At 48.8% G+C, this 12,770-nt stretch overlaps 1 protein-coding gene across 1 annotated transcript in view; it reads left to right on the forward strand.

Annotated features, from left to right (window-relative positions):
- LOC141996298 (zinc finger protein RFP-like) overlaps positions 1 to 12,282 on the forward strand; it is an 85,036-nt gene extending 72,754 nt beyond the window's left edge. Inside the window, exons 10-16 of the mRNA XM_074968285.1 lie at positions 245 to 574; positions 5,257 to 5,352; positions 8,174 to 8,404; positions 8,719 to 8,748; positions 9,636 to 9,742; positions 10,736 to 10,797; positions 11,768 to 12,282. Coding sequence (XP_074824386.1) covers positions 245 to 574; positions 5,257 to 5,352; positions 8,174 to 8,404; positions 8,719 to 8,748; positions 9,636 to 9,742; positions 10,736 to 10,797; positions 11,768 to 12,282 — 1,371 coding nt within the window. The remainder of the gene's footprint in view (positions 1 to 244; positions 575 to 5,256; positions 5,353 to 8,173; positions 8,405 to 8,718; positions 8,749 to 9,635; positions 9,743 to 10,735; positions 10,798 to 11,767) is intronic.
- The last annotated feature ends 488 nt before the right edge of the window (positions 12,283 to 12,770 follow it).

Genomic DNA, 12,770 nt, shown 5'->3' on the forward strand with positions numbered 1-12,770 from the left:
CAGAAAAATTGTTCCATTAGAATTTTTTTTTTGACCAGCTCTAATTTGTATACGTGAGTGAGTAAAGGACAAGGGAAGTCGCAGGGCAATGGGGTATCTACGCCACGGATTTCTGGGTTAACAAAGGGAGGAGTTAGTCTCAGTTTGGACTCATCACACTTAGTTCAAAGCTACTCTGAAGTCCACAAAAACCAGAGAATACGAGACTGTGCCCAGAAAGGAAATGCCCAATGACTAAGCCAAGTTCAGTCACAATTTCTGCAGAGCCTGCATCACCCAGTGCTGGGAGAGCTTGGATACAGAGGTCTCCTGCCCTCAGTGCAGAGAGGTCTTTCCCCAGAGGAATCTCAGACTTAACAAGAAGCTCAGGAATGTTGCAGAAGCAGTCAGAGAATTGAGGTTGCAGTCAGTGAAGGAACCAGAAGCAGAGACATTGTATGAGAAACACAAAGAGCCTCTGAAACTTTTCTTCAAAAAGGATAAAATCCTCATCTGTGTCGTGTGTGACAAATCCAAGGAGCACAGAGATCACTCTGTGATTTCTGCAGAGGAGGTTGCTGCTGAAGAATTCAAGGTAGGAATTTACTGACTAATCATCATTTTTATAGCTAGAGCCTTGGGAAACTCACCTGCTCTGCCCCTCCCACCACATCCCAGAGACACAAACTCCCTTTCATTGCTTCTCCCCTCTTGGGGCCGAGGACGCAGTAGGATGCTGCTGGGGCTGTCCTCTGGGCACACATCCCCATCACGCTTTCCCTGCAGAACTCCTCACGCAGGCAGGAAGGGAGCCCCACCCTCATGAGACTTAGCGGGGGCACTGAAGTGGTGCTCCCATCCTACAGACCCGAGCAAGTCTGTTTGATAAAATCAGGGGTGAGATTGCAGGAAGCAGGGACTGGGTGGGAGGGAGCAGCACAGCAATAGGGCGCTGTAGCAGGGTCACCGCTTCCAGCGTGCCCCCTCATGGCCCAGGGTGGCTCTGCAGAGGCCCTGCCTCAGTTTCCCTCTGAGGTTCCCAGAAATAATCCACAAAGGGTTGTGGTCAATTACACCCCTGCTCTCCCAGCAGGGACTCCCAGGACTTTTTGGCTGGAGTTTGGCCTTATCACCATGAAGAAGATCCAAGGCCTCCTCTGCCTTTTACACAGACCTCCTCCCTCTGGCCATCCATAGGCCTCTGTTTTGGCTACCCCAGGCCTGATTGGAGCACATAACCCACCTGTGACGGGTTCAGTCACAGAGACCCCCTCGAGACGGTCACTCGATGTGCTGGGGATACCACTGAGAACAACCCCCCTGCCAGAAAAGGTACCCCTTCACTCCTGTCTTGCTGAGTTAAGACACTCCACTCAGCTCCAGCACAGACCAAGGGGTTGGGCCACACCCCCCTGCAGTTTACTGAGACGGAGATTCACTCAGCCCAGGGGCTTCTCAGTTAACAGGGACTTTCCCAGCACACAAGATTCAGTCTTTCTGGGAGACTAAACCCAAAATAAATCTGTTTTACTCTGTATAATGCTTATACAGGGTAAAATCATAAATTGTCTGCCCCCTATAACACTGATAGAGAGAGATGCACAGCTGTTTGCTCCCCCCAGGTATTAATCACTTACTCTGGGTTTATTAATAAACAAAAGTGATTTGATTAAGTATAAAAAGTAGGATTTAAATGGTTTCAAGTAGTAACAGACAGAACAAGGAAGGTCACAAAAGTAAAATAAAACAAATTCACAAGTCTAAGCCTAAGACGTTAAGAAACTGATTACAGGTAATATCTCACCCTCAAAGATGTTCCAATAAGCATACTTCACAGACTGGATTCTTTCCTAGCCTGGGCCCAATCCTTTTCAGACCAAAGCTGTAGTTTATGGCCTGGGTCCAGCAACCTTGAGCCAGCTGAAGACAAAAGGGTGGGGCTGCAGGACCTTTTATATTCTCTTTCTTGTAGGCGGAAATTCCTTTGTTCCTTTGCAAAATCACAGCAACAGTATGGAGTTTGTAGCCACATGGGCAAGTCACATGTCCATGAAAGAGTCAGCTTTTTGCAGGCTGACGCCATTGTTTACATGTTAGTTTGAATGTTCCCAGGAAAGCTCAGGTGTGGACTGGCGTCTCCCAACGCCCATTGTTAGTTAAATGTTTGCTGATGGGCCACTCATCAGCACACACAGAGAAATACAAGTTTATATCTTATTTCCCTAAATTCAGACATAGAAAAGATACATGCAAACAAATAGGATGAATCTATTCAGTAGATCATAACCTTTGCAAAGATATGTTACATGGCATATTTAGCATAAAGCAAATTCCAGTTATGTCATATTTATATTCATCAGCATATGTTCATAAACGTATGGAGTGCAATGTCACACCACCCACTCCTGGTCACTGGTCCTTCTTCATTGTCCCCACCTGCGTAGGAGAGCTGTCTATGTCACAGGTAGGGCTGAGACCCATCTCCCTTTCAAGGGCCAGCCACCCTGTGACCAGCATTGTCAACTGTCCACATCTCCTAGGGCCACAGCCAGAGAGTCCCCATCCTGCGGATATCCGTTTGGGAATTTGGGCCATAGATTTCAGTGTGCAAGCCTTGTGCCCATACAATTTTCTGTGTTGACATTCATAACAATATTTAATAGAATGCACTGGTTTCCCATTGCAGTAGCATCTACGAGTCCCAGTGAGGGATTAGGGCCCTCTTGTGCCAGGCACTGTACAGACAAGTTAACCAAAGGGAGCTCACAGTCTAAAACCAGGACCATGTGCAGCAGGTGGATAAAGAAACAGACTGGGGTGGGAGTGGGGGACTCGTAAGGATGGCTGAGTATATTAGCGATCTCGATAGTCCGTTTGCTGCCCGTTTCCTCGGTGCAGCGTGTAAGTGCCCATACTTTTCAATCTAGAGTGTTTCAGGTGCTTGAATGGCAGCAGGCAGGAGGGGGAGTCCACGGCCCAGTCTCCCCTCCCTGCTGGGGGCTTGGCAGGGAGGTCAGAATCGGGCTGAGGGTGCTGATACCCTCTTGGCACTGGTTCCCAAATGGTGGGTTGTGACCTGCCAGAGGGTCATGGGAAGGTGGTAGATGAGTGGTGGGCTTGGTGCACAGGTGAGATCCTTGGGGGGGAGGAATTGCAAAGCTGAGGCCACCCTACACTCAGCCGCAGTGGTGGCTCCTGTCCCACGGGGCTGGGTCCAGCTCTCCACAGAGGGAGTTATGGCCAGAAAGAACCCCGTGGGCAGACTCCAGCATGAAGCTTCTTGTCCCGTCTGTCTGGAGTATTTCAGAAAACCTGTCACTCTGGAGCGGGGGCACAATTTCTGCTGAGCCTGCATCATCCAGTGCTGAGAGAAATCAGGTATAGCCATCACCTACCCTCAGTGTAGACAAACTGTGAGCAGAGAAACCCCAGGCCGAAGAGGCAGCTGGCAGCTGTCATAGAAATAACCAAACAACTGAGTTTACAGGTAATAAAGGATGCAGGAGGGGAGAGGGTGTGTGGGGAACACCAGGAGCCTCTCAAGCTGTTCTGTGAGGAGGATCAAAGTCCCATTTGCCTAGCGTGTGACAGATCCCGGGCTCACCGAGATCACACAGTCGTTCCCATTGAGGAGGCTGCAGAGGAGTACAAGGTAAGGAATTGCTGTCAAGTTTAATGAGTTATAGCTTTGGGTTTTAATTACCAGTTAATTTAATCACATGTTGACAGTCACAGGTATAACAGCATCATTCTGCTTTGTAAAGCCTTCACTGTATGAGAGATGCTGTAAAGGGTAAATGATGTGGCAGTGTGGCAAGCCGGGCAAGAGATGAAGACTTTACATACAGATGTTTGATGTGGCATCTTTTATCTGAAATCCCGAATCCTTTTCGAAACTGGCTCCCACTGGTGAAATAAGGGAATTTTCTACAGAACTGAAGCTGTTAAATGATCAGTGAGGTTTAAATCACCAGAGCTGCAGGCCAGTCTGTGTGAGAGTGCTGCCCTCAGGCTGCAGAAGGGGGAGTTACATGCTGTGGTTATTGCTGATTTGTATCATAGTATTTATTATTATTTACTTACATACAGACCTCAGACAAGATCCGACCTCTACTGTCCTGGGCCCTGCACAAAACCCAGTGAGGGACAATCCCTGGCCTGTTTATAGTCTAAGTAGATAAGACAGACGGAAGGTGGGAGGGGAAACTGAGGCACAACAAGGGGATGGGGCTTGTCCAAGGTTACTGAGCAGCTCAGTGGCAGAGCTGGGAATAGACCCCAGGTCTCCCAACGCCCAGTCCAGTACCCTAATCACTAGGTCACGCTGCCTCCACAGCAGTGATGAAGTGTGGCCATTAGGAGGGAACAACACCTTGATAAAGGTCCTAGGCCCAGCAAGGAGATGACGTTTCTCCTTGGGATTCTGAATTCCCACGTTGCTGGTCTGCGCTAGAGGAGCTCGCTGGGCTGAACACGGGGTGGCCCCTGAGCACCTTGAGCTCCTGCACAAGAGGGCTCCAGGCAGTGCAGGTCCCTGTCAGATCTCTTTGGGATCGAACTTGATTGCAGCAAAGCTAACCCCCGGGTGGGGCTGCCCCGCATCAGTCTGAGGGACCAGCCACAGTGGCTCCATTAGTCCTCACGCTGCTCTCCCACGGTGCAGCATTTTGACACCCCAGAACCCGCTGCTGCTGGCAGCTTTGCTGGGAGCTGTGGAATAGCTGCCCAGGCGGCATTGCCATGGGAAGGGCTCAGGACAGCGCTCGGGCCAAGCCCCACCGTCCTCAACAAAACCCAGAACGTCTAATGGGCTTTGCCCTAGTGCTACGACCAGTTCCGTCCAGCCAGTCCCATCCACGAGGCTTGAGAGCTTACAGTCAGTGGGAGTTGGGCTCCGCTGAGAATCCCAGCCCAGATTTCTCACCCTGCAGGCTTCTGGGATTGCTGTCACTTGGTTAGTTAAACCTTCTCCAAAACAGGTTGTTTCACACCGTGAAAGAACAATGCAAGGGTGTGACCCCAGTTTCATGGTGGTGTAAATCAGGGGAGACACAAAGTCAAATACAAACCTCTCCAGCTCCATTAATATTAATATGACTTGAAGTCCTTGGTCTCGCTGATATCATAACCCTGCTTGGTTGTCCTGTCATCAATACAGTCAGTTGTTTGTTTGTTTGTTTTTGTTAAGGGTTGAAAAGGTTCCCCCCCCCCCACACACACACACTCTGATCTATCAAAATAAAAATCAAACCACCCAAAACATTTCCATTTGTTCAGGAAAAGATCCAGGCCCATTTGCAGACTCTGAGGGAGGAAAGAGAAAAGTTTCTGGGCTTTAAAGTGACTGGAGAGAAGAGGAGCCAGGAGTATCTGGTAGGTGCCCGTCATTTTTCACCTGCATTTGTAATGAGCTGGATGGAGGCCGTTCAGTCCTGGGTAAAGCAGAATTCAGTTAAGTGGGGAATAATCACTAGTGAATCAAAACGAGTTGTTTTAGCAGGAACTACTGCTCAGGCTTACACCTTAAACTATTGTTCTTATCTACTGTGTATTAACTACTGTTAGTTTAATTAAACTCACTTTATAGGGAACAATTTACATTGATGAACTAACCGAATTTTGAATTAGAAAATCCAATGCACTCGAACATAAACCCCAGGGATACATGTTCACTTCTCAGTTTTCAGCCTCTCTAAGCCCAGAGTTTGGAGGAAAAGTTCTTTGTTTACTGTTTTGTGTTGCAGCCTAAATAAAAACAGGTATTCCTTGGTGCAGTGTGTTGGTTTCTTAATTGAACAATTATCCCTCTGCTCCTCTCTGGTTTACAGTCCCTTTGTGCTCATTTCCCTCTTCCTGTCATTCGCCTTGTACACCTTAGGCCACGGTAAGGATTTCTTGTTTTACAGTCCTAGCTGTTTTCTTATTTTCACTACAGCTCACTTCCTCCTTATTTCTTAAGTCTGTTTCTCTTTAATTACACTTTATCCTTTATTACACCATATTTCCTTCATATCTCCTTCTTACGTTACTTTTCCCATAGTTTTTCGAACAATGCTTTTTGAATGATTTCTTATGTTGCAAAGGCCGTGTCCACACTACGTAGCTTTCAGTGACATGGCCACGTCAACACAGCTGTGTCACCACAAGTCGGGCAGCGTGGCCGCTGTTTGTTGGCTCCTTTGCTGACAAAATACTCCCCCCCCACGAGCGCCGTTCGCGTTTGTGACAGGAGAGCGCTCCTGCCGACAGCGTGCTGTTCACACTGGCACTTGCTGCAACAAAACGTTTGTCTCCCGGGGGAGAGGGTTTAGTACCTCTGAAAGACAAAAAATTTAGTCATTCAATTGCCAGTGTGGACATAGCCTTAGAAACTCCAGCTGTTTTTCCTCTTGTTTAACTGTACTGTTCTTCCTTTTACTTTCCCTCTTTTCCCCGCCTGCCATTGTCTTTCCTCTTACTGTCCCTTTGGTGGGTCCCCTACTGTTCCGATTACCCTCGTCTTTCCTGTTCCTCCTGAACTGGGCTTCAGCTCTGTTCCTGGCACCCCCGCGACGATGCATCTCAGCCACTGTGGTCCCTATCCACGGGCTCCCCACTTACTGCGTCCCTTCTTTTGTGGTGCCAGGCGCTGCCGGGCTCGCTGCTGGCCTCTCTCTCTCTCCCAGCACTGGGAAGCCTCCCTCCAGACTCCACCTGCTGTTTCTGCCGCTCACAGCAGCACTCCAGGGGGAGTGGCCGCCTCCCCCCACCCCCGCTGTTTTTTTCCCTTTTATTTCCCCCCAAAAAACATAGGTGCTGGAACTAGGGGTTCTGGGGGTGCTGCCCCTGGGCTTGAAGGAGTGGTAACAACACCAATACATGGCTTCCGCCTTCAGCACCCCCCTATAAAGAGCATTTCAGCACCACTGCCCAAAAACTGTCCCCAGGCTTGAGCTCACCCCACCTCAGTGGTCCTGGAATACTTGGCGTTCTCGAGACTTCTCCCGGAGCAGCTGGTTTGGGCTCCCCTTCAAAAAAAAAATTCTAAATCCCATGAGGCTGCCTCTGAGCCACAACCTGGCAGTGCTGCGTCCATTGCCCAGCAGCCTCCGGTACTGGTGGGGCTTTACACACTGACGTGAGGCGTGAGGTGTGTCTGTAGGTAGAGTCCTCTGTGGCCTTGGGGAGAGTGAGCGTTTGTCAGTTGATCCCTGATCCTGGGACACTGTGTGGGTGTGTGTACGTGCAGGTGCACACACACCTCCCTATGGGGGGGCCTGAAAAACCCTCTCCCTAGAGAAGGGTAACATCTTCCTCTTCAGAGTCTATCATTTCATTTCAATCAGTGAATCAATTTCCAGCTTTTGTGGCTTCGATGAAAATCTTCCCAAGGTGAACTGAACGTATCCAGTGCAGCGCTCGATGCCTGAGTCTGTACGTTTTTATTGAATTGTTTCTTTCTTTTCTTCTCTGTCAAGGTAATTCTGTGGAGATCTGGGAACCTAACAGAACTTTCCATTGTCTGGATTTTTTTAAACGGGGGGCGGGGAATTGGGTAGAACCAAAAATGAACTTTTAAAAAATTTTGAGCAGATAAAAAAAAATATTTTTTCTTGGACAAATGACATCTTTCACTTTGATAAACTCAAAATGTTTTGTTTCGATCTGGACCATTTTTTAAAATGATATAATTATATTAACCATAAGGAAATTTTCAAATAAATTTATTTCAAATAAAAAAAATCAAGCTATTTTCTTAAGAAATAGTTGAAATAAATGTCTTGATTTTTTCAAGATTTTTATTTATTTTTTACCAAACAGCAAATTTACATGAACTCATGAAACATTTCAGAGGCGACAAAACTGCATTTTCCCTGAAGAAAAGTTTAGTGCAAAAAAATTTCTCCCAGATCTAGTGCTGAGTCCTGAATCCCACTGCCTTGGGGTCTCCATCTCTGAGGTCCCTGATAACGCACTATCCTGACCGGGTCACACATGGAAATATCTCTGTAAGAGAGATAGAGGCCAAATGGGAAGGTGTGAGAAAATCCTCTCCCTCGTGGGATACAGGGCATAGTCTCCCACAAGGTATAGTCAAGTGCTTGATGTCTTAGAATTGGAAAAGAAAGTCTCCCTCCTGCACACTCAGCACTCCATGCAAGGACCCCAGGCTCCGTCCATGTCCCTGACCAGCCCTTTCCCTCCTGCTTTACAGAAACAGACCCAGGCGGAGAGGCAGAAGATTGCATGTCAATTTCAGCAACTGCGGCAGTTCCTGGAGGAACAAGAGCGACTCCTGCTGGCCCAGCTGGACCAGTTGGACAAGGAGATTGTGAACATACAGAATGACTATTTCCCTAAACTTTCTAAGAAGATTTCCCATCTCAGTGAGCTGATCAGTGAGATGGAGGGGAAGGGTCAGGAGTCAGCGAGTGAATTCCTGCAGGTGAGACCAAGTCAGAGAAACATCCCAGATCCCAAACAAAGGGACAGGACTGCTCCTGAATCCTGGACACTGGGGTCAAGCGGTCAGAGAGGACAGCATAACTCAGTGTGTGCATTGCACAAATGTGAGTTACAATTGTTCTTTCAAGAGATAGAGACACTTTTATATTAGAAATGGAAAAGCCTCATTAGCTCAGTGTATCCATGACCCTTGTCCTTTTTACCCTATATCTGCAAAATCCCTTCCCTGAGATCCCAAGTGTGTGACTCAGGTAGGACTGAGATTCTCTCTCTCTCTCTGTCTGTCTTTTCTAGGACATTGGAAGCACCTTGAGCAGGGACGTGGCTCTTTCTCACTCCCACACATACCTCTTATGCTGGAAAAAAGCTTGGAAACCATGTTAACACCACATCTCCCCAGGGTCACACAGCAAAATGGGTGGGGCAGGGTCACATTTTGGATACCAATCTCTGATTAACTTAATCCTGAGAGTCTCACCTTTTTATAGAAGAGTCTGGGATTATCTATTGAATTGGATGCTACATCCCTGGGGGACTTGCTGGCTCAGGATTCTGGGGACGGAATAGGAGTGCTGAGGTACTGGTTACCATAGGCACCCATGGGAAAAAATTAGCGGGTTCTCTGCACCCACTGACAACCAAGGTCTCCATGCCCCCCCTGAGCGCGCCACGTCCATGCTCCTCCCCCTCCCTCCCAGCGCTTCCCTGCCACCGGCCCGCCACCAAACAGCTGTTTGGCGGCACTTAGGATGCTCCAGGAGGGAGGGGGACACGGCATGCTTGGGGGAGGAGGCGGAGAAGAGGTGGGACGGGGGTGGGGACTTGGAGGAAGGGGGTGGAATGGGGGCAGGGTGGGAAAAGGCAGGACAGGGACATGGCCAGGGTGGGGAGGGGGTCCAGCACCACCAGGCAGAGGGGAAGTCAGCACCTATGCTGGTTACAATTTAACCCAGGTCTGCTGCGATAAAGAGAGATCCCACCTGTTTGGAGACCAGTGTGGAATGAGCTGGGTAGGGGGGAGTTGGTGTATCAGTCTAGTTCCTAATGGACAGATTTCTACAGCTCTTAGCACTGGAATCTCCTATCCATCAGAAGCATAGAGGCCAGGGAGTGAATTGGCCCTGGAGACTCAATTCCCCTTTTAACAAGAAATTATAACATATCACTAAATGAAATATAAGAATGTGAATTTTTTTCCTTCCAGGTGTGAGAAGAGGAAGCTCCAGAAGTCAGTGGAGATTTCTCCTGAACTGGAAAAGGGGCTCAGCAATTTCTCCCAGAAATATATTGCTCTTAGGGAGACGCTGAGGATGTTCAAAGGTACTAAGACAGGACCTAGGAAGGGAAAGTGGAATATGCCTCTGAGACTGGGAGGAGATGGGCTCTGGCCAATTAGATGACATATCTATTTAATAAAATGTGGAAAGTAGAGAAATTGAGCAGATGTAGCAGGGGCCCAGGCATCAGGATGTTTCAAATTAATTCATGATTTACCAAAGGTCACAACATTAAGGTCCAAATTTAGCCAAATGGCCTAAATTGTGCCCCCTGAGTTTATCTCTCCCAGTTACAGAGCTGGCAAAGCCTATCGGGCCCAATGAATCAGGGGTGATTCTCTAGCTGGATCTCAGGACTTCCCTAGCCTGTGCCAAGGTCTGCACTGCCCTCTGAAGCCACTAAATAGGGGAGTCACAGATTGGCCTTCTCTATCCCTTTGCCAGTTCAGGATGAATTTGGCCCATTGAGTTGACCCTCTTCCATCTCAAATTTCCCCACTTATAAAATAATTGTATCATTATTCATATTTCAGTCTATGGAGGGGAAAGGGCCCCATTGTGCTGAGCTCTGCAGAGTGCTGAGTAAATAGACCCAAAAAGTTTACAATTCAGAGCCCTGACTGCAAATTCTTAACATCCCATGAATGTCAAAGAGACCAAAGTGTGCAAAGCTACTTTCGCCCTAAACTTTTTGCAGGATCTGGGTCTAAGTTATGGCAAAATGCAAGTGGTGAATGAGACAAACCAGCTGGGGTTGGGGGGTGGATGATGAGGGGAAAGGATATCTCTCCTCGAGATTGCATCTCCCAGGTGTGGCTTAATGACAGTTGATTCCATTGCTGTGAGACGTCTGAATAAAAGAGGAAAAAGGAGGTTTCAGACTAGTTGATATTGATATTAAAGCCCTAAGTGTGTGTCTGTGCCTCGGTTTGTTTTTTGGTTGTAATTAAAAGACAGTTATATTGGTTTAGAATAAGAATGCGGTTACACATACGACAGCATGAAAGCTCATCTTTCTTATCCTTTGCCCCTCCAACCACTCTGCCATCTGAACTGCAGACAAAAAGAGAGAAATCCCTAGGGTCACGCAGACTGGGTGAGATTTCAGCTGGAGACTATCTTTAAATTATGAGAAAATTCCCACAAAAATATGTTAATAAAATCAACCAAACCGACACCGGTCATGCCATACACAGCCCTAAAAATAAAAGCATGTCATGCTAAGGAGATCCCAAGCTGAAGTCAGACAAACAATCCTGAAGCCAATTGCCAACCTTAGTGCTGAGTTCGTGCCCACGCCAATGATCAGAAACACTCGCACTGACCAACATCCAAACACCTGAACACTGATCCTGGCATTTTCATAGGCATTCGTTGACCTTTTTAATATTATATTCAGAGTGATGAACAGAAAAACCTCTCCCCTGAGGGCTGACACATCCCTCTCCTTTGCCCCTTCTCCAATATCCTCCCTTTCCTGTGGGCAGGGCTGGGCTCTCCCATTGGAGCTGCTCACTGCTTCCTGGATTGGGGAGGTGCTCTCCCTCTGAAGCTGCCCACTCTCGCCTCCCCCCACACCCCCCGCCTTCTCTCTGGGCTGGGAATGGGGGTACCCCACCATCTCCTACTCTCTGGTCCGGAGCGGCTCTTCCCCAATGCTGCACCTTCCTCTCTGTTCCCCGGCCTGGGAGTGGAGGCTACATTAGGGGAAGGAGCTTCCCTCTGAGGTTTAAAGCTGGTACCTGCCTCCCTTGCTCCCTCCTCACGAAAAGCTTCTGAGACCTTCCTTGCTGTGTCTGTGCTGCTGGGAATGGAGCAGCCCCAGCAGAGGGAGCCGGGAGCTGAAGTCTCTGCAAACAAAGGAGAAACTAAAGAAGCAGGTCCCATTAAACACAGTGAGGAACTGCAGTGAGAGATCTGCTCAGTCTCAGGTGCCCAAGACAGAAGCAGCTCCCTGGGATCCAGGCTGTCCCAGCCAGACCAGGGCTGCTGGGGAGCGTGAAACATGGCACCACCAGCCCCCAGGACTGAGCTCTGCCCCTCACGCTCTGATTCTCTCTCTCCAGCAAATGTGACTCTGGATCCAGACACAGCTCATCCCCGACTGATCGTGTCTGAGGATCGGAAAAGTGTGAGCTATAGTTACACCCGGCAGGATCTGCCCAACAATCCTGAGAGATTTGATACTAGAGTCTGTGTGCTGGGCTGCGAGGGATTCACCTCGGGGAGACATTACTGGGAGGTGGAGGTGAAGGATGAGGGAACCTGGGCTGTGGGGGTGGCCAGAGAGTCTGTGTGGAGGAAGGGAGGGAGAACCCGTAACCCTGAGGACAGGATCTGGGCGGTGGATTGGTATATGAATACGTTCTGCGCTGTCTCCTCCTCTGAGACGCCTCTGTCCCTGAGTCGTGATCTCAGGTTTATCCGGGTTTCTGTGGACTATGAACAGGGGCAAGTGATATTTGCCAATGCTGATAATGATGACCCAATCTTCACTTTCCCAACAATCTCTTTCGATGGGGAGAGAATCTATCCCTGGTTCCGGGTGGGGCAGAGATCCCAGTTCAGCCTGTGTCACTGAGACATGGTGGGAGCATAGTGCACTGGGGATCCTGAAATCAGCCTCTCCAGCATCAGCCACACCAGTCTCTAGTACTCTTGTATTCCTGCAGACTTTCTATCATGTCGTCTCCATGACCCCAGAAGTTCCATGGGGTCTGGACTGACAAACCATAGGGAGCAGGGAGTGATTGAGATGGAGAAGCCAATCTCATTGCCCCAGGATTGTGCAGCCTGTTTGTCACTGTCCTCTATGGTCAAGAGGACTGTGGGGATCCTGGGTCAGACATGGGGGAAATAGCCCACTAGGAATGAAAAATTGGCTCCTCTAGATGCCGTCATCCTAATCTCTGCGACCCTAGAAGGTTTGCATCTATCTAGTCGTCTGCCTCATGTCATTTCCCATCTCGTAGCTCCTTATCTCTGCCCCCAGAAGGGAATCTGCTCCCTCCCCACTTCGGCACCAGGGATGGGAAGGAGGAGGGGTTGAAGAGGAGCGGACTGGACTGA

The sequence above is a fragment of the Natator depressus genome, chromosome 11 (genome assembly GCF_965152275.1).
Source record: "Natator depressus isolate rNatDep1 chromosome 11, rNatDep2.hap1, whole genome shotgun sequence".
NCBI classification, from domain to species: Eukaryota; Metazoa; Chordata; order Testudines; family Cheloniidae; genus Natator; species Natator depressus.